This window comes from Accipiter gentilis, chromosome 26, assembly GCF_929443795.1.
Source record: "Accipiter gentilis chromosome 26, bAccGen1.1, whole genome shotgun sequence".
Lineage (NCBI taxonomy): Eukaryota > Metazoa > Chordata > Aves > Accipitriformes > Accipitridae > Astur > Astur gentilis.
The window spans coordinates 21,280,760-21,305,199 of record NC_064905.1 but is presented as its reverse complement, the minus strand read 5'-3'; the positions used below and the strand labels follow the sequence as shown (position 1 = coordinate 21,305,199).

The following is a 24,440-nucleotide window of genomic DNA, read 5'->3' as shown; positions in this document are numbered from 1 at the left end:
TGGCAGGACATACACAAAGAACATTGCAACTTTATTTTCACTTTTAAAGCATAAAATACATGTAAAAGTTAACTGTGTTGTATTCATTTCAATTCTTCTAAATCATGGCAATCCTTAAACCCAGGCACAGAAATGCATAGAAAGATAGTTAGTTTAAAAGTCTAATAGTTTCAGATTCTAGCTAAAATTATTACAAATCTTCAGCAGTATATGATAGGAATGCCTTCATTTGAGCTCTATCAAGTTAGGCAGCTAAGCCAGTCTAGAATACGTAAATTACTTGAAATTCTAATGAATGTATGAGCCTAGGGAACTGACGCTGCATTTCATGATCTCAGAGCACTGGTCAACGTTCTTCTTTATCCTGTAGAATGTTTCCACGTATTCAGAACGGCCCAGAAGTTCAACAAAATCTTCATCATGAGTTATCACCAGAAGCTGAAAGTTACGCTGTTGTGAGCGGCTTTTTATTATCCTACAAAGAGATACAACTTAGTGTATGTTTATCTAAATTGCATTCTAGTTTTATAGAACTAGTAAATACACAGTACAAAAATATTTAACTACTGACAACAAATAACAGGAACTGTCAGGCAATCTAATGCAGATTAGCAACTCTCTTTACCCACGTAAAAAAATCCCCAAATTATTTAAGAAATATTTTTCCTCTTCCAGATAAAGGATAGGGAATCTAAAGCTACTACTTGTCATGTATATTTGCAGATGCCAACAAAGATATGCCATCTTAAAATATAATTCACTTCTGCCAACTACTTTTAACATTTGAAAATAATCCATCTTTAAGCTTCACAAGAAGAGATCACTTACTCCATAAGGGCATGTGCAAGAGACTCTATGTTTTCTCGATCAAGATTGGTAGTAGGCTCATCTAGTGCCAAAATGCCACAGTTGAGACAGAATGTTTCTGCTAGAGCAAGACGAATAATAAGAGAAGCAAGCACCTAAGAAGAAAAAAAAACCCACATCAAAATCTCACTCTTTGAAGTGTTTATAGAGGAACTACATGTAATGTCCTATTTTTAATGCCATTACAAACCATGACTAAAGTTTACATAACTATGTGCTGACAGTTCACAAAATGACAATAGCTAATTAGTTACTGAAAAACTACATTAAAACTTCAAGTTTGAATTGAAAGACCCATTCTACAAAATACCGTTGGAAAAACATCAGAGAAGTCAAATACTCAAAATTCAGGAGATATTGGAAGTAAGGATTCCATTCTGTGGTGAAGATGCTACGACATTGCCGTGTGCGTTACCCCTACTGCAGCGGGGATGGTGGAAATTTGTACGTGTACCACTAAGTTTTGAGTTACTGAACTCCTGACTACTTACTAAAACTGAAGATAGTAGGATTTACCACCTTACATGTTAGTTTTGTATTAACATGCCTAACCATATTGTTACTAGATCTCCTGAACTAGTGAAAACTACAGAACACTCGATGGAAACTGTGCTGCCAAAAATACTTTCCAATTATCACGACTGCTGGCATCGCAGTTCATGATCAAAGAATTCTCAGAATATAAGCTAAGAAACTGTGAACAAGTTTCACTCTCATTTACATAGGACTCAAACGTAACATCCTAGACTACTTTAGGAGAGGACATATTTTTTGCCTATACTGCTGTTTTATAAGAAGATTTGGATTTCCCCCTGAATTAGTATGGAATTTTCAAAACCAAGTACACATCTACACTCATGTGGGAATTAATTTGACAGCATTTTTCATACTCAAGCAACAATACAGTATTCATCTTCTCATGAAATACCTTTTCATGATTCTATTGCTGTACGCACTTAGAAATATTGTGTATCATTTTGTTTGATTCCTTGATTTCGTTTTCTACTATTGTCTGTAATATCTGGTTGTGGACAAGGCCTGGCTGCCAATGGACTAAGCAACAAAGTGGGAAATGCTACTCTGGAGGCAAGGAAGTAGGCAGTTTGTTCCTTCAGATAATGGCAATTCTTCCTCAACATCAGAGAGATCTAAATCTGTTGCCATCATAACCCTTTCAGCTACTGCAGAAGAAAGGGAGCCAGAAAGCTCCAGCTCCCACTGCAGAAGAGGAAGGAGAACATATCTCCCTCATACAACTGCAGTGTCCTTGGGCTAGGTTGTCACTGGCATCTTGCACAGACAGACTTAAGTGTCGGGAAGAGCTCTCCAGGTCTTCTATTTACAGTGCAGCAGGCACAAAGGACAGGCAGAAAGTGTTCCAGCAGGGAAGAAATAAGAGCAGCCTTGGCTGTATTTTTTGTCCCTTTCTACTATCTCTGCATTTAGGAAGATCACTTGTTCTAGTGGAAATGGTTCATCTAAGGAAGAAGCAGAGCTTCCTGCTGTAATACTGCAGGTAGGTTTGGTTGCCCAAGCTGCATAACCAATATGCCAATTGTCAGATGGCTACAAGTATTATGGTTTTTTCCCCATACCTCAGCTCTTCTAAAAAAGAGGAAAAAAAAAAAGTACAGATGGTGATTTTGGAAGCTGATGGTCAAGGCCAGTTCTTTTCTCTTGCTTAGGAATATTTTAGATGCTCTGTCATAACATAACAGACAGGTGGAAACAACTCTCAAGCCCCAACATGTGAAACAGAAGTGGTTAACTATGACAAACCTCTGATCACTTGTACCTTCAAGGCAGGTGTGATATCAGGCCACTTGGCCAGTGTGCATTATTAAAGTACTGAGACAGCTGAATGGCCAGACTGCAGGGCTGCTGGCTGACACCGATCAGACAGAATGATATGCAATGCCTGAAAGTGTGGCATGGTATATTTGGTGACATCAACTGAAAGGTTATATTCAGCAGCAGGGGAGAGTAGCATAGTTATCATCACACTTAGAGGTAGACGCAGTTGTGAAAAAAAGACCAAGGGCCAGTCCTCAGGAAGGCAAAAATATAGGAGCAAGTCAATAGACCCAAAGCTATGGGAACCTTAGTGGTAACTAGCAAGAGACAGACTAGGAGGATTTCAACTTGAGGAGAGAGGGAAGTTGCATCCTTCTCTCCTGCAGGCACTCAGATTGGTCCCCAACTGAAACAATGGATTTTGGCAAAACAAGTTTCAGAAGCATGTATTGCATACTGTCAGCACCAGGTATGGTGAAGGGAAGTTGTACAGAACTGTAAATCAGAGTTGGAGCCACCTGTTCTTCAGGGTCACTTCAGAACACGTTACTCTTTTGCATTCACCTGAGTCAGTTTTCAGAATCCTCTTTACTGCGTACTAAAAAATGCTATTACCTTTTGCCCAGCACTACATCTTCCTCGCATATCCAGTGCTGTATCTCCCTTTATCATTACTACTCTATAATTGTAACTTCTTCTTTTATCAGAGGCCGAGACATTCTCATCTGCATCAGAACGGATTTCTATATATTCAATATCTGAAAATGGGAAGGAGACAGTTTTCACATTATCAAAAATCTTTAAAGATATCACAGGATTAAACAGAGCTGAGAGGTATAATATGCAGCATCCATCAAAAATTCTCTTCAGAACTCCCATTAATAGATACTACTTTGAAATTAATTTTTCCAAAACTGAAGGAATGAACTTATACAGTTCCCCTGTCTCAAGGAAACCGTAACTTTGGAAAACATAGAAAAGGGAAAATTACCTCTATCTATCCTGTAACTAACTACATAATGTGTAATAAAGATCATAGTGGTGACCAACAGATGTAGCCTTTAGGATGGAGCCAACTGTTTTCAGATCCTGGATTTTCAATATTTTGAACAAACACTTTTCAGTATGCAGTGCTCAATATCAAATGGATACGTATGGGCAAAACTACAAAAAATTACATACCTTGTCCTCTGTAGGTGCTTCGCCAAAGGTCACGAATTATTTTGTTGATTTCTTCCATCTTCATGCTATGAAATGTCATTATTGCTCTAAAGAACAAAAACAAAAAGTGCAAATTGTCATAGGTGCAGCCATGGACTGCTATGGACTACAAGAGCTTTAAGGACAGCAGCAGCTCCCTTTCCATTCCCTAAATACTTTTACTAGAAACGTACTAGAAAGTACCTGTAAGTATCTAAAGATGAAACACACTATTGTGTTAATAATTCTACTCTCACAAACAGCTGCGTCTCAAGAAGTAGGAGAGTAATGAAGACAAAAAGATTTGCATTCAGTCACTCAATGGAGAACAAGTTTACCTGACTTTTTAAGAGATTTGTAATTTGTGTGTGAGGTGTATTTTCAGACTGACACCAAGAAGACAAATCTGATGTTAAGTCTTCCAAAGCAACAGTAGTGTTACTCATTGGCACAGTCTCCCAACAGTGATCCCAACAGCAGATAACTGGTAGGAAAGGAGAGCCTGTGAATTTTCCTCAGAGCAAAGAATTCTGTATCGAGAATATAATTTATAATTACCCAAACAGATGTTATGACTAGAACTACCTTTCTCTTCAGCAGCAAGAGTAACACAGGATGTCATTAATAATTTTCAATTTAATTTCCCTGATTAATATACTGACATGACTTCAGATCAATAACAGATGATTCCTTATGAAAGCATTCAAGAAAGGACAGGATGCTACATGTCTAATTTGGCTTTTTAAAGAAAAAGTACTCTAATGAAAAAAATGCTTGCTCAATTCATGCCAATGTCTTCTTTCAAAAAACATATGATGGAAATAAAATATACTTCTGAAAGGGACAGTTACATATACTCTTCCTTTCTCCCCTCTTACAGGAATTATTTCCACCTGTTCTGGGGAATGCTTAAGTATCAACTCTCATAGGGTTTGTTAAGTCTGAAGAAAGAAGAAAGTGCTTTCAACTATTTATTTAATTAAACCTAAGAATGCATTCCTCACCAATATTTATCATAAACTTCTAAATATTAAGTCAATAAAGATCAACTATAGCACAGAACACCCAAAATGTTGGTCTTCCCAGCTACAGATAACAGCTTTCAATCTCTGGCCATTAGAGTTAACGTTTCGTCTCACCGATTTTTCAGACGATTACCAATAAGTGATGCTTATCTATTTTTCTTGAAATTACAAGACTGATTTCCTGTTTTGCCTTAAATAGAAACAATAGATGATTTGATACCACACAAAAAGATTCTGAATTCTAAAAGGGAAATTCTTGGAGTGCATTTCCATTTAAGCTGAAAGGGGAGAATTATATATGCTCTAAAGAATTTAGATCTCCACAAAATAAATTTTGGATTAGCTTACATTCTGGTATTATGTTTAATTTTATTTATTTTATCATTAAAACTGCTTAAAACAGGGTTCCTCTAGACAGTCCTTTCAACTTGGAGAGTTCTCATCTATGTAGTTTCACTTCTTGACTGGTATGCTGTACCCTCAACCACATTATTGCTCTTCTGTGCTCCTTTTTCCAGCACTACTAGACCCTTTTAAATACAGGAGACCGAAATTCCATACTATATTCAAGACATGGATCCATTGGGAATTCATACAGTGGCCAAAATGTTTGTTTGTTTCTCTTTTTTGTTCTTACTATTCAATTTATCTTTCTGTCACTAAGCACCAGTTTCAGATTTCCTGAAACATATCCACTGATTCCAAGATCCTTCCCCATTGTCCATGAAGTTGCAATAGCTCACTGCAATTCAGTCATTATAACTGAACATACAGGGTTTTTTATGGAGCCATATGTTTTACTTTGTACATATTTACAAATTTTGAGATGCTATTTTTGCAGTCAGTCCAAGACTAGAAAACAAGCTTCCAGAGGAAGCAGAAACTATCACAAAGTTTACTACACTTTCCATCAAATGCAAGACATGTTTCTTTTGATCTTGCCTTCTCTAATACAAGCACAAATTGACACTCACTGGAAAAGGAGAAAAAACCCCCTCTATATTGTAATATTCTTTAATGAAAACACAATTGTTTACCCGAGAAGATCATCATGGGGAACAAGAAATCTACCTGACATATCTTATCCATGTTAAGATACAACCAGAAGATGCTAAAATATACTAATACAGAAATGAAAGTAGTATGAGAGACTATGCAAGAAAGACCTGGGTTAATAATGAAGAATTTAAACAGAGATTTCACTTTTCCTAAACTTGTGCTGTGGAGTTTATGTATTTGGAGATAATGAGAGAGACTTTTATGAAACACATTCTCCCAATTATGCATTGTGTATCCTGTAATACTTTCCTCTACTTCCCTCAAAAACCATCAAAATTACAGGAAGAAATGAAAACCATCAGCAGTTTTGGGAGACACACAAAAGCTTCCTAAAAATGCTTTCATGTGGAAAAAAAAAAGCTACAGAGGAATAGCGACAGAGGAACAGCCTGCAGCTCCACTGGCTTGTCCACATGTTTTCCTATGAAAACCAAAGTTAAATGTGTTTATCACCTGGACATTCTCTAACCGGTACAGGCAACACAGCAAAAGATTACTTCAGACCAGGAATTCAGCACAGAAGGTACAGGTGGATGATGTGTTGGGTTCACTCACTATTATCTCTTGACTTGAACTGTTGCATTGCAAATATGAGTCCTAACACATACAACCGTAACTGAAAATAGGCCCTACAGAGAATTGGGAATAAAATTATAGTGATCACTGGACTTACCTATGACTATATTAAACTCCAGTTATTAACATCAATACACTTACTGTATATATATTATATACATTAACTTACAAATTTCCTACATCCTACCAATCCTGTGCAGTTTGTAGTATATTTTCATTAGTTTATTTAAAAAGGCATGCCTTGTTATGTTATGTTAACATTTAAATGCCTGATTTTATAAAGAGAAATAATTATATATCTCAAAGAATTATATCAATTTACTATTTCTAAGTTACCCCCAGAAGTCTGAAATTGAAAGCTGCTTTTGCATCAAGGTTATCAATAGTAAAAAAGCCTGAAACATTTAAGAATTACCTTCATATGACAATACTTACTTATCAAGAGCCTTGTAATAAAGGTCCAGATCTTTGTTCACTAGCTCTGTTGTTCTCATAACAATCATCATCTCCCTGTACTTTTCCTCTGCATCTTTGAATTGTGACTCTCGAAGTTCCTTTTTAAACCGAACAATCTCTTCCTCAAATCCACGTTGTCGACCAAGTGCAACATGATGGTTTCTTTTCAGAGATTCTATTTTCTCCTCTAAATGTTTCTGTTCACTGTGAAACCATAATTGATATACAAGTCTTTTGTATTTAATGTTTCACAATTTTTTAATCAGGGTTCTAATTTTGGCTTTGTTAGACAGTAGCTCATTATATTGTAAATATAAAGTCTGTAACAGTTAAAAACATAGTACTAACATCACTGAAATTAAGAGATTATTGAAATAAAAATATTTTTAACTTTCTTAAGAACATATTCAAATCACTATTCTGAGAGGGAGAAGCAAGTTATCAAGTTCAAATGCCAAAGCGCTGTATGCAGAGACATGGAAAATAGTGAATTTCGTAGGTGGAATTAAATTAGGACACTGAGCAAAATAAGATGAATTAATTAGGTAACCTCTAGAAAACTAAATAAATAGTTCACACATAAGAACCAGCATAGGGCTAATTCCTTTTCAAAAGTGTTTATTATCAAAGCAACTAATATTAAATGACTGAAGTAAATACAAAATTTGCTGCTGAGACCTAAGTGAGCAGACTGAAATGGAAAACTAAATATTCTTATCCAGAGAATTATTTTTTAAACATGGATTTAGCAGGGGAAGTCATAAAAAAACAGATTAGATTGGTACAGGTATTGGCAGACATGCACATATATGTATTTCTAGCTAGAAGCACTATATAATTTCACTGAGTCATTTATGTTGTCGTCATGGGGATATTACGCAAACATGAGTTTGAAGGAGGAAGTGGTCTACAAGAATGGGGAGAAAGGTGGGCCAGGAAACACACTAAAACACAGTGAATATAATACTCAGATATTCGTGAATTCTTGTGCAAAACATGCTGTTCAGTTTTGAAGGTACTTACTTCTTTATTTGTGGGACTTTCATTTCTCCCATCTCCTTCACAAGTTGTCTTATATTGTCTTCAACTTCTTTTAGCTCTTCATTCCGTTTCCTCAAAGTAAGATTATCCTCTAGCCACCTTTCCTGTATCTATCTCCACAGAAAGTGAGAAGTTGTATGTTTCAGTATATTGATTCTCAATTACAAAGTATGAGTTCTGCAAAACTCCAAAACATGCTGCAATCATAAAATAATTGACAACAACGAAAATTATCACAGTGAGAACTTATCTGGTGCTAGAAATAGGGTATAATGGAAATCAGCAGTATTATTTCAGATTGAAATCTGAAATAATACTTACAGTATTTATTGTCACAGGTGAACATAAGAGTGATCCTGTGTGCAAATATTAATCAAGGTTTCAAACAGGGCAAATAATTTAGGGTGAGATTTAACAAAGTCCCCCATCTCAGTTCTACAAGTTAGACAGTAAGTGGTGGGGTAGAATGGGGAAACACATCTTTCCTATAGAGAATGTAAACAGTATTTGAAATATATACACAAGGATTTAAAGTACGTGGCAAAATCTGGAGTAACCAGCAACTTTTGGTATCTGCAATTTGGTACCTTACTTCAGAAGGCAGGTATTCTCCACACAAAGATACTTTAGAAAATGCTGGCTACTATCCCAACAGACTTAACCCTTTTGGAAATAACACAAAATGATAGTTAAAATTTTTTTACAATGCATCTACTTTTGCATATACAAACCTCAAGACTTTCTTCAGCCTAATGCATGTATAGCAGCTATTCCGACTAACAACTGATTAAGTAAATTAGGAGGAGGCAAACTCTGCACCACTATGGACCTAGGCAGACTTAAACCAAAACCAGAAATTATTTCAACTGCACAAAATATACTTTACTGTAAAATAATATATCTACCTTTTGAGTGTCAATATCTTGTCGAATCATTTCCATCTCCTTACTTATCTTTTCCTTCTGTTTCTCACAGGCAGCTAACTGAGAATTTACTTCATCAAGTTCACACTCCTTTTGCTAAAGAAATAATAATAATAAAATTTCAAGATTTAAACACAAGAGTGCTTTTAATGTCAAATTTTATCGACTGTTTTTAGGTTACCTTTTTATAGTCGTCTTTTCCTTGTTGAATATAGTTTTCAATTTCTTTCACATACTTGTTTATATCCTTAACTTTCTCTTTTATGCCATTTATCTGCAGGGAAAAGATTTCAAATGAAATGCAGTCATATGTCCAAGAACTGATACACTCTGTAGCAACGATTAGATACTGGATAACACTATTGTCAAAGTACAATACCTTATCATAACTGCCTTTAATTCACTAACAAAACCTTCAGCTTTTGAAATCCAGATGCTCCTTATTACTATGAAAATGTTTTCCAAAACAAATGGTAAATCACTCATTTGTGCTTACACAAGAAGGCCACTTCACCTGAGAAAAACAGGTTTGTTTCTTGGCAAGGACAGGTTACAGTCATCCTTGCTATTTCTTTTAGATCTATTGGGAAGGGCTTTTAATACCATTGGTCACTAAATATTGCCAAATGTCCCTAGAAGCCTTTTGACAAGACTGTCAAAGGTTAATAACAACCGAGTTCATCTCCTAACTTGGTTATGTTCCTTTTCTTCCCCTAAAGTTGCACCAATCTAGAGTGTCTGCTGAGGTCACTGTTTCCTAAAAGCAAACTCATTGCCATGGCTTCCAGCCATGCCTGAAAACCAATACATAATCATATCTCCCAGCTATGCCAAAAGCAAACAAACCTTCTCTTGGGTTTCTTTATTACTTGCAGTCCTTTTGTTCATTAGTTCTTCCTTCTCCTGCTGCAGTTTTTCTAAAGTTGCATTCAAAGGAAATACCTGTTCTTTTGCTTCCTGAAAAGTAGTTGGAGAAAGTCCTTTTTTATTTTCCCATTCTGTTAAAGATCAACAATTTTTCATGTGGTAAAAAAAGTCATGTGGTTATTTGCTCAGATTACAGACAATGTTAAAGATTTATTATCCCGCCCCCCACCCACCCCCAACCAAGGACAACAAAGCTAAGGGTTAACAATTAAGAGTATTTCCTACCTTGATCTCTCTGCATAAGGACTGAACCTCAGTGGTTAATTCCACTGTTTGTTCCTCCAGTTGTCGACGATGCTGCATGCTGCTGGAAATCTGAAGTTTCTCTGCTTTAAGCTCATTAACTGCACTCTTTAGCTGCTGAATCTGATTCTGCTGGTCTTGCTTGAGTTTTTGATTTAACTCAATTTTACCAGTAACTGCAGATGAAAACAAACACAGAATGAAATAGTCAATCTTTTATTAAAAACATTTATTGTCTTCCTTATGAAAATTTAACTCTAAATTAAGCTAGTATGACCCCCCAAAATCAAAACAACAAACTATTAGAATACAGTTATTTCAGAATGTAAAATAGGTAAACTAAAATTTTAATGGCAGGAAGTTTGGAACATTATTTTCAATATAAAAATGAAATACCAGTTTTGTATGACCTACCTGTATCCCACAAGTGCTTTTTCTCTTGTTTTTCATGGCTTACTTGTAGAACAGTTCTACTTAAATCGACCCCTAGCAGCTTAGCCTCCTGCTGAGCAATTTTTCGTTCAACATCCCTAATATCAGTCTGAAAGTATGAGGGAAAGTACTATTACTTTTGTGTTGGTGTTTAATAATGTATTTTTTATCTTTGGCACACAAGAATAAGCTTGGGGCTTGAGGCACACATGATTCAAAAGACCTTCAAATTTATCTCCTCTGCTGGAGCAATGTCACGTCCTTAGCAGTAAGGTTATGTCAGCCCACAAGCTGCTATAAACTGGAAAACCTAACTGGTATACAGGATATCACTCAATATGGACGGATGGGCTTTTGACATCCCCAGCCCACCTCAGAACAGTTAACATGTGCTACCTGTCCCTGTGACAATGGAACTGTTGAAGCCTCAGTAGCTGCTGCCATCTCCCACCCATGAAATGCTCTCAGTCCTTTGCCTGGCCCCAGGTTCTCTGCATAACTGTCCCTCTCACGGTTCTTGGTCAAGCAAAGATTTTATGTTGGTAATAAAGGCATCAAGACTGTTCAAAATGGCCTCCTATGTCAGAATAATAAAAAGTGTAGGATATCCATTCCCCTTTACCATATATTTAGATGGCACAGAACAAGGAAGCACACCTGACAAGATTCCAGAAAGTACTCAGAGCAGCTGCTGAGAATACACTGAGCTATAATGACTATGAAGACTGAAAAACACTTTGGTGCACCTGTGGTTATGCTCAAGTTCTGGATTATACATCTTTTCCTAGTTACTATAGCACAGAATTGAATGAGAACTCAAGGGACATTGTGGTCCCCAAAAGAAAAAAATCATTACATAAAACTTCAAGTTTTGTTAGTACCAAGATCACCTATGTAATGCTGCCTTTTAAAGTATTTTTACTTTTCCTGAATAGACTTAAGACCTCAAAGTTTTGTCGTATGATTGAATAACTACATATTGAAATGCTAGCAAGTAAGCATCACTTTATATATTAAAAGAAATTACCAAAGCATACCTGGTACCTCTCCATTAGTGTTATATCCTGTAAACATGCCTTGGCACCATCCTCCTGAGACAAAGCTTTCTGCAAGAATGATTGCTGTTCTTCTATCTCACTCTTCAGGCCTGTTAAATCCCTGTTTGCATTCTGTATCTTGCTCCTCAAGTCTGGTATGTCCCTATCTTGGAGTTCAACTACAGTTCGCCTTAAATAAAATAGAAATCCGTAAAATTTCCTTTGTCAAAACCAGCAGCATGAGTTCAAGACATTCAAGATAACAAGATCTGTAATATGTTTTAATAGTGGAAGACTAAATTTAGCCAAAATTGTAGCCCCTTAACCTTGCTCACATTCGATTACACTTATGTTGTATACCCAGCTAAGGTAATACATCCCTCATTATAGACAGGCGAGATGAAACAAACAAGCAGACAAAATCTCTTTTGGTTTTTAACTTAATTACAGCAAGTGATCATGAGAGGGTCTAAATCCATGGTACAAGAGTGCCCTCTTGTGAAGGAAAGGTCTACCCTCTAACATACTTTCACCAAATTCAGAACAATGGTCTGCAAATTTCCTGAGACTAGAGCCTCTTCACTACTGGCAGGAAACCTGTATACTCTAGTCTTACTTTTAATGCTGTTTGTACACTACAGAAAAAAAACCCAACAGGACACTTGACAAAAACTCTTTAGGTCTCGTGTTATTTGTTAATGTTTTGGAGGGAGGCAACAGGTAAACATTTCGGTAACAACAAAACCAGCCTGTCCATTTTAAATTACAATGATAAGCAACAAGGAAGGGAACTGTGCCTGTATAGTGTAAATTATCAGTAGAAAAGTAAGTATATAACCACTTTTTCTGCCTCATTCTCATGAGAAGCTCCAAAGGACCAGAAATACCAAAAATATAAAATAGCTAATATTAAAGTCCAAATAAGCAAAGAACAAATGCTAGCAAAATATTTATCTCCACAATAAGATTTTTTAAATGAATTAGCTAGCCCTAAAATAAAGCCTCTTTGATGTCTGCATTATTTTTAATAATCAGAAAACAAGCATTTGAAAGAAAACAGCTTGCAACAATATGGTTAACTAAGTACTTTACCTAAGTGGTTTAAGACTCATCATTTCATCACGTTTTTTCTCTTTTCTTTTAAGCTCAGACTCTGTTGACTTCAGTTTGTCTGGAGCAAGACGCAGCTTAGACTGCAGATCACTGATGACATCTTGCAGTTCGGCCTCTGTTTGAAAAACTCTTTGACAAACTGGACAACATGACTGGTTCTCCTCTGTCAGTTGTGTAATAAACTGTGAATAAACTGCAGTGGCTCCAGCAAGCACAGCTGGTTTAAAAAGAAACAAAAAACTTTGTTATATGAATAGTGCATAATCAGTTCTAAACTAGGTATGTATTTACCATAAATAAAGCAAAGTTACAACCCACAAAATCACAAAGATAGGAACCTAACATGGCCCTAAGCGACCTGGTCTGAATTCAGTGCTGCCCCTGCTTTCAGCAGGTTGCCCTTAAATCACCTCCTCAAATCCTTGTCAACCTGAATTTTTCTACAAGTCTGTTTTTTAAACCATGCTCATCCCTCTGTAATTAACAGTGGAAGCGAGTACTTCCTTCAGAAATTACTTTCTTTTAGTTAGTAGTAGGCCCTGTGGGCCAAACCCACACCGAACAGCTGGTTCTGTACTTGTCCTCACACCTGGCAGATCCAAATACTCAAAGCATTTCCTTAGGTTTGAGAAGGTCATGATCTGCATACACAGTAAGCCAAAGCAGAAACTTCACTTACACATAATAAGAGAATTAGCTGAAAGAATTAAAACCACTGATCCTGCTTAAATGTAAGACATAAATAGTAGTAAAGATAAGGAAAATTTATTAAAAAATAGTAAGATTCAGTAATAATCTCCCTTAAGTCAGTTTCTGTGTCTATTGTTTGTCCTGCACAAGCAACAGACTGTCTCAGTATCTGTGGCTTACATTTAAAAAAGCTTTAGGGAAAAAAGTAGAGCTATAGATAAATTTACCTCGCTGTTTTGAACTCTTTTCAATTTCATCCTGAAGCTTGTTCAGGTCACTGTCAAAATCTTGACTTCCACAAACATCAAAAAGTTTTGCTTCATGAAGGGACAACTGCTCTTCTTTTTTTTTTAGCTCATTACCGACATAAGTTTTATGATATTCTACTGATGCCAGTCGTTTGCTGAAACATCAATGCATAAACTCTTTTATTACAAAAACCCAAAGATTTCAAACTATTTAAGCAAAAACAAAAATATGGGAAGTTAATCTGAAATTGATATTACAGACCTGTTCACCAGTTCTTCTTTAATGATTTTTCAGGAAATTACTATAGAGTCAAGTCTTTATTTCTTTAAGTACAGCACAAATTGTTTAATTTTAATTCCCTTTTGTTTTCTAGATGCTTACTGACAAGAAACTAATTTCTAACGACAAAGCCATACAAAACTTTATAGAATAATACAATCAACTTTTTTCCCCTACAGCAATTATTGCTTAGATTATTGAGCCTCTTATGCAAAGAATGTTAGCATACTTCTACTCATGTTTCATACTTTTGATTTATGCAGTATTCTTATACTTAAAATCTTGGGTTTTTTTGTTTTGTGGAAGTTTAATGTGTATCACCGTGTAGTGTGCTGATGTTACCTACTCCTTCTAACAACTTGTTTTATATAATCAAATGAAATCAGGAACAGATAATCACATGTGAACTTGATACAGCCACTAACCACTCTGTGACTTACAAGAAAGTCAGAAGACCAGCAATTTCCACCCCAGAAGCACATTCATTCAGCTAGGATTAGTATAAACAATTAAGGATGTTCCAAACCAATATTTTGCTATCTTTTTTCATGCTGCCTTTGACATACTACAAATGTTGTGATTTTATTAACTAGCACAAACTATGTCAGCTACACATTACATAAATTCTGCAGGATGCTTTGATTTTGCAGATACCCAAATAAACAATAATGAATTAAATTAACAAGCATGTTAAGCATATTAACCTTTCTAACATTTAAATTCATAATTGCATAAATACTTATGGTGACATAATCAATTAATACTTACTTAAGGTCAGCAAGATTATCCCTTGTCTGATTAATCTTTCTATTTTGAACATGAAGCCAGTCTTCAAGTTGGTTTTTATTTGGAAAGTATCCCAACAGTGACTTCAGTTCATCAGAATGCCTTGATTTTACTTTTCTGATCTGCTCTTCTTTGTCTGCCTGGGAAAATAAAGCATTTTAAATTATTTTTTTCATATCTTCAAGTTTATGTCACTCAGTGCGTTCATGGAGTTAATGGCTTCTATGGAATCAGACAGAAGCTTTACATATGATTGTTGATAAACACCTGAAAAATACACAAATCTTGAAGGGACTGTATTAATTTCATGTCCCTCTCTTATGAGATGATGATAGAAAAATTACTTTGTCTTTCTTCAGCATCTCCATTTGGGTAATTGTCATAGTATGTAGATTCAACTGTTCCATCTCTTGATCCAACTTCCTAAGAGCTTTGTCCAGGTTTATTTTCTCATTTTGCAGAGTTCGTACTTCTACTTCAAGTGTTTCTACATTGCTGTTCTTCTCAGCCTTCTCCAGCTCATGTTCCTAAACAAAAATAAAAGCCCAGAAGACTTAAATGATTACACTAATCAATAAAGCTCTAACTAAAGGAAACAGAAGAAAGCTCTTAAGCTGCTGGTAGCAGTATTGTTACCTGTTACCGGAATGACACAGGATTTGTAAAGAATACATGAAAAAGGACAAAGGCTGTGATGTTGGCATGGCAAAAATAAAGCAGATACTGGATGCACTGTTCTGAAATGTAGTACTCCCCCAACTTGCTCATGCTTCTACCATAAGGCATAACCACATGACTTAGCTTCAGGAGGCTCACTCGTATTGAGTTTGCGTGGCAGGTTTTGGTAGCGGGGGGGCTACAGGGGTGACTTCTGTGAGAAGCTGCTAGAAGCTTCCCCTATGTCTGACAGCCAGTGCCAGCCGGCTCCAAGACGGACCTGCCACTGGCCAAGGCCGAGCCCAGCAGCGATGGTGGTAGTGCCTCTGGGAAAACAGATTTAAGAAGGGGGGAAAAATCCCTGCACAATGGCAGCTGCAGAGAGGAGTGAGAATATGCGAGAGAAACAACTGCGCAGACCCCCAGGTCAGTGAAGAAGGAGGGGGAAGAGGTGCTCCAGGTGCCAGAGCAGAGATTTCCCTGCAGCCCATGGGGAAGACCACGGTGAGGCAGGCTGTCCCTCTGTAGCCTATGGAGGTCCAGGGTGGAGCAGATATCCACCTGCAGCCCATGGAGGAGCCCATGCCGGAGCAGGTGAGTGCCCAAAGGAGGCTGCGACCCTGTGGGAAGCCCGTGCTGGAGCAGGCTCCTGGCAGGACCTGTGGCCCTGTGGAGAGAGAAGCCCAGGCTGGAGCAGGTTTGCTGGCAGGGCTTGTGACACCACGGGCAACCCACGCTGGAGCAGTTTGTGAAGAACTGCAGCCCGTGGGAAGGACTCATGTTGGAGAAGTTTGTGGAGGACTGTCTGCTGTGGGAGGGACCCCACACTGGAGCAGGGGAAGAGTGAGGAGTCCTCCCCCTGAGGAGGAAGGAGCGGCAGAGACAAGGTGTGATGAACCGACCCCAATCCCCATTCCCCGTCCCCCTGCGCCACTAGGGGGGAAGAAGTAGAGAAAATCGAGAGTGGAGTTGAGCCAGGAAGGAGGGAAGGGTCAGGGAACCTATTTTAAGATTTGGTTTTATTTCTCACTACCCTACTCTGATCTGATTGGTAATAAGTTAAATTAATTTTCCGCAAGTCAAGTCTGGTTTTCCCATGATGGTAATTGGTGAGTGATCTCCCTTTCTCTTTATCTCAACCAAAGAGCCTTTCATTACATTTTTTCTCCCGTGACCAGCTGAGGAGGGGAGTGATAGAGCAGCTTTGGTGGACTCCTGGCTGCTCTACTGTACATTGAATTCTGTAATGTACATTTACTGTACATTAAATTTGGGATTATCCTAGTGAGGAGTCTAGAAGAAACACTGTCCAGCACTGAATTCATACACAGCTAACAAACGTAAAATATTTGGCTACAAAGGCATAACCAGCTGTTCAACTGGGACGTAAAATGCTTGTAACTTTATAATAATTCATCAGATAAACTGCTTATAACCAACTAGCCCATCTCACACACAAGTTATCTCGAAAAAATACACGTAGTATAGCACTTTAGGTCACATTTTTCTGGCCCAAGAATTTAAGGCTGACTAATCTTATGATATCACCAGCTGTGGTTATTACCCTATTTATAACTCACCAAGCAGAATCGGCATATTCTGTGCATGCACTGTCCAAAAACAAAGAGTGAATAGTCCCTGCCCCAAAGGCTGCACCATTTAAACAGACAAAGCACAGAAAAGGTATTAAAAGGGCAAAAATGCAGCAGATGGAGTAAAGGTCAAGGGTTTTCTTTGGTTTTTCTTTTAATGATAAAGCCAAAAGTTTTTACTTCAAACTTCTATAAATTTTTCAATAACAGGAACTTACTGTCTTGACAATCTCCTGATCCAACTCCAGAATTCTGTCTGAAAAACCCTCCAACTGCTGCAATTCACATTTTACATTCTTCAGCTCAGCTTGTTTCTTATTTTGAATATCTAATTTCAGGTCAATGGTTCTTTCTAATCCAGTTTTCTTGTCTCTTATTTCATCTATCTGTTTTTGTTTCATTGCTTCTTTTTGTGCAAATTCTCTCTGAAAGAAGTCAGCAATAATATACTCATCATTTTTTTCATAGGAAAACAACATTTAAAAACACTACTTCACAGTAGCTTACAAATATTTACCACTGTAGTACAAGACATTGAGATACTTAGATAACTAGAACTTGTCAAAAATTTTCTGCTGAAATATTTCAACAGGAAAATGTAGATGCATCATACTGGTAGTGTTCTGTGAAAGCAACTCCATTTTGAAGATGACTTCAGCAAAACGTTGCTTATTTTTAAACCAGTTGCCCACTGTAATTCTTCCTCAGGCTTTTTAGCTTGTCAGTGATCCACCTGCATGCGAGGGCTGCTGAGAAAAACCTCTCTGAAGAACTGCCTGTTCAATAACTTTGGCAATTCAGATCACTTGATGACCACTCTTAGTTCCAAAACTAATTTCCATGGAAAGATTCAGGCAACCCATAACAAAGAATTCTAGATGAAAAAAAATGGCATTGGTTTCCCCCACAACATTCTTCCTCCCAGCACCATAAAGACACATATGGACCAATAACACACTAATAACCAATACTAACTACATGACTAAACCAACAAAATTCTTACCATCAAACGATTTGCAGCTTCTGTATCTCTTTCTTGTCTCTCCTTCAACAACCTGTGAAAACTGGTAACGTGCCTTTCATTAAAAGGTGCTCGCTCAAAACCATCTAATTCCAGCTGTGCTGCCAAAGACTGAATTAATGAATCCCTCATTGTGATGTGTTCTTGGTGACGATCTGCTTGCAGTTGAAGACGACCTTCACAAAAAGAAAATGTGACATTTAAAATGTGAAATTAAATGTGAATTTAAAAGGAAGCCTCTTAAAACACTAAAAATATTATTCTGATTAACAAAGAAAGCCCAAACATATTTTATGTAAGCATATACTCTGTCTCAACTACTACAGCTTTACTGAAATTCCCATAGTCCATCGAAAAGAGAATACACAATGTATGAAAGAATATTATCCTAAAGCCCTCTGACTAGTCTCCAGCCCCCACCCGAGACACCGAGCATACTGAGCATTCTGCTTTCACGTTTTTCTTGGTTAAAACACACTTACACAATCACATCTGGTTAGCAGACATTTTCATCACCCAAAGCAGTACAAGCTCAGACAGTGAAAACAATGGTGGCGTAAACTGCTAGGCTGATGTTGATCTATGCCACCGTAAGTTATCTATTTGGAATATCTTTATAAAGAATGGTCCATTTACAAACAAAGGTATTACATGTTGTAATTATAGCTCAGAACAACAAGTGCACATTAGAAACTCCATGAGAAGAACGCTAAGACCTGTCCACCTGTGAGAGTCTCTTAGCATACTGTGCAGCCCACTCCAAACTCATACACTTTTCAGGGGTTTCGTCTAGTTCAAATCCCTTAAACTCTTATCAGCAGTTCCATTTCAGATCTTAATTACGTTAAAAAATAAATACAAGGTTATAGATGAAGTCTAAAATACCTCGTTCAATAAGTAGTTCTGATTTCTCACTGTTAAATCTCTGGCATTCTTTAGTGGCTCTATCTAATTCACGCTTACAGTCTGATAATCTCTTCTCTTTCTCCCTCACCGTTCTCTGGTGGTTCTGGTATCTATCCCTTAGTTGTTCATCTGTTCCTTGAAAAACCTGTACACCAAATAAAATACAGAATAAAGTTAGCTTTTTAACTAATTTATAAGCTAATTAATGATGTTTTAAGACAGAATCGTTTCTACTGTAACAGAATTCAAGAAATAAGACATAAACACCTCCCACGTGGAATTTCTATATTAAGACACATATGAAGAAAAATTAAATATGCTACAAGCAAAAGTGGAAAAAGAAAAATCTATTTTTCTTAGGCTGATAAAACAAATGAATTTAAATTTTTACCTTTAAGGAATTTCTTTCCGTTTTTCAAAATAGTTTTAAATGCCTTGTCACAATCACAACAGAAGACTGACAATTATTTCTTATTTTAAGAGAAAGAAATAAAAAGTCTCCAGGGAGATGAATAGTATTAACATCAAGAGCCATCCCATACTGGTCAAAACAAGTGCTGGCTATCATCAACATACAGCAAGAGGTTGATATTTTCAAGTTGCACACAACAAGGCATTGTTACCAATAATTATCACTTTTATGAAAACTTCTGTCAGTATTTGCCTTCCTGGCAAGCTAGTCTATGGTGAAGGGAAAAGTTACAAATAGCAATTTAACCCAAATTACATAGAAACTAATATAGCTTTATTGAGCCATATTTGCCATATCTGGTAATATCAAGCAAGCTACATGGGCTATGAAAATGTTCTTTACCAACATCTAATGCGTAATAAAATATATACGTAGTTCACAGGGTAGCAAAAGACAGACTGCTTTTTCAATAGAAAGGATGTCAGCATGGAATTTAAAAGGCAACCTTTTCCATCTTCTGTTGCAAATCTTGATTATCCTTCTCCATCTGCCTCCTCCTGCTCTCCAAGGCTTTTACATCGTTGTCCAGCCTCATTACTTTCATGAGATTCTGTTCAACTGCTGCCAGAGAACTCTGCAAATAAAAGAATGCTGTAAGTGAAATATCTCACCAGCTTATGAAACCCATAATCAATTGTTCTATAGTTAGTTTAGCTTTTGTTTTAGTTACAGTTTATAATAGTTTTAGTTACCAGCTAAGTTTGAGAGAGATTTTTAAATTAAGCTACACAACCCCAATGCTGCTACAAGAATTTCACAACCTATGTTCTTAAACCTCCAATGACTGTTTACAGATTAGACCACCATCTGCCAGCTTTGTTGAGGTATGCTTGATTCCGCTTCAGAGCAAAGGATTAGATAACACAACAAAAGTGTAAGATTGTAATCAAGAAATTCGTCTAGCTTTCGCATTTTGCTGCGTTCTTTAGTACTCATGTATTGTTTTGTACTAAAGTCTGTATTAAAGTCTTAACATAATTGTAATGCAAATTACCTTTAGAGGATCAAGTTGACTCTCAATAGATTTTACATTCTCCTTAGAAGCAGCCAGTTGAGCCTCTCTGTTGCTAAGATGATTCTGGATTTCCTGTGCTTTTTCTTTATTCTGTTTTAGGTATTTCAGTTCTGTCTGGCACTCTTTTACTTTCAAGCTTTGTTTCAGTCGTACCTGACGGAGAGTTTCGAGTGCTTTAATATACCTTAAAAAAAACCCAAAACCAACAACGTTTCAGATCCTATTGGCAATATAGCAATACTGATGTATGAAACAATGCCTTAGACATTTTTATTAAACCTACATTATAAGAGAAGACATTTTCTTACTTCTTTTTTATTTAAACTACAGTAAAGAGAAAAACCTTGTTGCTGAAAAGATCTCATCAAATTTTTGTTTCAGGGCCTTCCCTTCACTTAATGGCCAGTTGGATTCTTCTTGGTGGCAGAAAATGACATTGTTAATCACTGATTTGGAAACACCAAGGGCGCTGATCATCTCTCTATCAATTTCTGCACACTTGGAACTGAGACTGACCTTCTCGCCATGCCTATGTAGCACAGATAAAGAAAATCCACAAAGAAGTTACTAGCAAGTTCTTTTAAAAGAAGTAAACTGCATTTTTAACAGTATAATCTCATTATAACATACTGAGTCAAAAACTTAACGAGTAACCATTTTTAAACATTTAATTACCTTGTTCAACACATGCATTCAACACTGTCAATATTTGTAGTCAAGACTGTTACACATTTTAAGACTATGCAGAATAACCAGAGGGAGCAAAAATGATCTTGAATGAAGTTAAGTGAATATGACTCTTACATAGTGGAGATTGGAGTTAAACATGGGCCAACAATGATCTGAAACTGAAAATGGTGCTAAAGGAAGTAAAGCCTACATACTCCACACAATGCTACTTTCAAACCATGTCATTATTAATACAATTTTCAAATAAATGCAAGTTAACAGATATAAGTAGTTCTTAAAGTAGTGGCTATCAAACGTAGGATTTTTGAATCAACTAATAGATAAAGTGATGAAACTACATAGCTTTAATCTAAAAGCACTGGTAGCTACTTCAAGGAATACATTATGAAGTTTTCTCTTGTCTTATACTTAAAAATATACAAAACCCAAACCAATCTTCATGCCAAAGTAAGAAAAAAAACCAACCATGACAACTTACTTTGTTCTAGTAATGACAGATTCAAGTGTTTTAAATTCTGTTTTCTTGCCTTTCTGGGTACACACCATGGATCGCTGGACAGCTACGAGCTCACCGTTTACATCACGAAACTGTAATCGAATCTGAGCTCTAACATCTGTTTCATTGGCAACCTTTAATAGAAACAAAGAAACTGAATAAGGGAAATTCTTCGCAATGTCCAAATGAATATGTGCCTTCCCAGCTGTAGGTAATGTTCTAATGTCCCCCAACTCTCCGTTTTTCCTGAAACAATACAGTCAGCTCATGTTTGCCTAGGACCTGAACATCCTTGTCTTCATCACAACCCTGAGTGCAGTTAAGTATTTTTACTTAGGAGTGAACACACCTTAAATCTAGTCGCCATGACTTTTACCTTTGGATCATGAACAAATGAGTTCCCTTTGGTGCCAGGAGGAAAATCTCCAGTGGATATGTATTTAAGACATTCAATGATAGTCTAAGAAAACAGAAATAAGTATACAGTTATAATGGCAATTTAGAATAAACAAGATGGACTACAGGCAAAACCAGTAACAGCCCAAATATTTACAAATGAGTTAAATATGTGAGGAGAGAGAAATAAGAAATAACATTTTATTTTTTAAGTATCATGAGACTATGGTACATTGCAAAATCAGTTTTAATCAGGATCTGGATCAATTTCCTGTGAAAAATATCAGCCAGAGCTCTGCAAAATCCAGGCGTGAAAGCAGATCTCTAATAATGCAAAACAACACAATATTTACAGTGAACAGCAAGATTTCTGTGATATTATTAATACCTTTCTGTAAATCATTATTCATGTTTTGAGGCCTTTCAGACCTATTTACAGTTCAAAACCAAACATATAGTAAGCCTTACCGTTTTTCCTGCACCATTTGGTCCCACCAAAATAGTTAATGGATGAAAGAAAGTGATAATTTGTTTGTCTTTATCCTCTACCCCAAAGCTCCTCACTCCGAGGATACTCATCTTCTCAATCTTCGACATTTCTGCAGAAGGTATTCTCTCCCAAAGTCAGAAGTGTAAACGTTATAAATCCTGTAAAATAAAGCTTCGTGAAAAATCTAGAAGGCAAAAATCACAGCACATCACTGAAAGCTCACAACGCATCTATACAAGCACAAAATATGCTTAACAGCTTTAAAAACACAGCTAAGGCTCTTCAGTCATGGCTCAAGGTACAGAACATATGAAGGCAAAAACTCATGTTTTAAACTGAGAAGCGAGTCAACTCCAGGTTAAGAGAAGTGCCATACTATTTATCATTAACTCAAACCCAAAAAATAACCCTTTATTCCACATCACAAAACCCACGCACACGCTTTCAGAATGCCCCCCACGCAACAGAGGCCCAGATATTTTTTCCCCTTTAAAAATCCAGTCGCCCTGCAATACCCAACACTGTGCCAGCTTCCCCACCGCCTCTGTTTCTCACAGGACCGCTTTCCAATTTGAAGGGGACACCCAGCATTACCTTTGTCTTGATATGAGGGGGAAGAAAAAAAAAAACCCCAAACAAAAAAGCAGGAGACTTCGCAGGCAGGGCCCAAGGCCTGTGCACGGGTGGGAGCTCCCACGGGCTGGGTAACTGATGGAGGCAACTCCTACCCTAAGGCCCGTTACTGACCCGCGGTAAACACGTGTATTTCAAGCGTTTAGGTATGTGTATTTCAGAGATGTTTCCTATGGCCGAAAGAGCGTCGCTCGGTGCGCTCCCACTCTCCCCTCAGGGCTCCCCCCTGCCCTCCCCCGGGCCCAGCTGCCGCCTCAGGGGAGGCCCAGCCGGGCTCGGCCCCGCCAGGCCACCGCTGCGGTTGGAGGCAGGCGGCAGCGGTGTCGTGTGTGAGTGTGGTGGTGGTGGTGGGGGGGGGGGCCGGGTGGCAAAAGGGCATTTCCCGGAGAAACCCCGCCGCCGGGGCAGAGGTGGGCAGCGGGAGTTTCCCACCCGGAGCCCCGGCGCTGCAGCGGGGGTGGGACATTTTCCAGGGAGAGGCGATGGCACCGCGGGGGCGGCCCTTCCCCTCCCTGCCCGCCGCCTGCCCCGCTCCCCCAGCCCGGTCACCTCAGCTCGCTGCTGCTGCTGCTGCTGCTCCCGCCGCCGTCCCCGCGCCCCGGCAGCCACTGCGCCCGCCGCCACGCCCCGGTAATGGCGGGCCCCGCCCGCCCCGGCCCGGGCTCACTACCGCCCCCCCACCCCGCTGGAGACCCCCGGGATTGGAGCGGCCGCGTCGCTTTCCCCGGCTCCTCCGCCCGCTCTTCTTCTTCGGTTCTCCGTTTCGGCCACAGGCCGTGTGTAGGCGAGGCGGGAAAGGGGGCAACCATGAGCAAACCCCGCTCCGGCTCTTCCCCACGGTCCCCTCCTCATCCCCGGGACCCTCTCCTCATCCCCACTGCCCCTCTCCTCATCCCTTCTCATCCCCATGGCCCCTCTCCTCATCGCTTCTCATCCCTGCACCCCTCTCCTCATCCCCCATCCCTTCTCCTCATCCTTTCTCATCCCCATGGCCCCTCTCCTCATCCCCGGGCCCCTCTCCTCATTGCCATGGCCCTTCTCCTCATCCCCATGGCCCTTCTCCTCATCCCCCAGCCCCTCTCCTCATCCCCACTGACCCTCTCCTCATCCCTTCTCATCCCTGGGCCCCTCTCTTCATCCCCATGGCCCCTCTCCTCATCCCTGGGCCCTTCTCCTCATCGCCATGGCCCTTCTCCTCATCCCCCAGCCCCTCTCCTCATCCCCACTGACCCTCTCCTCATCCCTTCTCATCCCCGGGCCCCTCTCTTCATCCCCATGGCCCCTCTCCTCATCCCTGGGCCCGTCTCCTCATCGCCATGGCCCTTCTCCTCATTGCCATGGCCCTTCTCCTCATCCCCATGGCCTCTCTCCTCAT

The 24,440-nt window shown here is 38.5% G+C and overlaps 1 protein-coding gene across 2 annotated transcripts; it reads right to left on the bottom strand.

Annotated features, from left to right (window-relative positions):
- Positions 1 to 23,682, bottom strand: RAD50 (RAD50 double strand break repair protein). Of its 2 annotated transcripts, XM_049829611.1 has the most exons (26): positions 23,615 to 23,682; positions 22,411 to 22,590; positions 21,923 to 22,006; positions 21,529 to 21,680; positions 20,704 to 20,889; positions 20,340 to 20,544; positions 19,791 to 19,919; positions 18,853 to 19,018; positions 17,950 to 18,143; positions 17,165 to 17,371; positions 15,042 to 15,224; positions 14,680 to 14,837; positions 13,611 to 13,786; positions 12,673 to 12,910; positions 11,581 to 11,770; positions 10,526 to 10,652; positions 10,094 to 10,287; positions 9,788 to 9,898; positions 9,123 to 9,215; positions 8,924 to 9,037; positions 8,001 to 8,128; positions 6,957 to 7,181; positions 3,844 to 3,929; positions 3,277 to 3,419; positions 829 to 962; positions 1 to 475 (listed from the first exon to the last, which is right to left on the bottom strand). In XM_049829611.1, the coding sequence occupies exons 2-26, from the start codon at positions 22,537 to 22,539 to the stop codon at positions 289 to 291; spliced, it is 3,939 nt and encodes a 1,312-aa protein (XP_049685568.1). In that variant the 5' UTR covers positions 22,540 to 22,590; positions 23,615 to 23,682; the 3' UTR covers positions 1 to 288. The 2 variants fall into 2 exon arrangements, 1 of the variants encoding a protein (XP_049685568.1); XR_007509697.1 differs by lacking the exon at positions 3,277 to 3,419 and having other exon boundaries at positions 340 to 475.
- Positions 23,683 to 24,440: the final 758 nt, after the last annotated feature.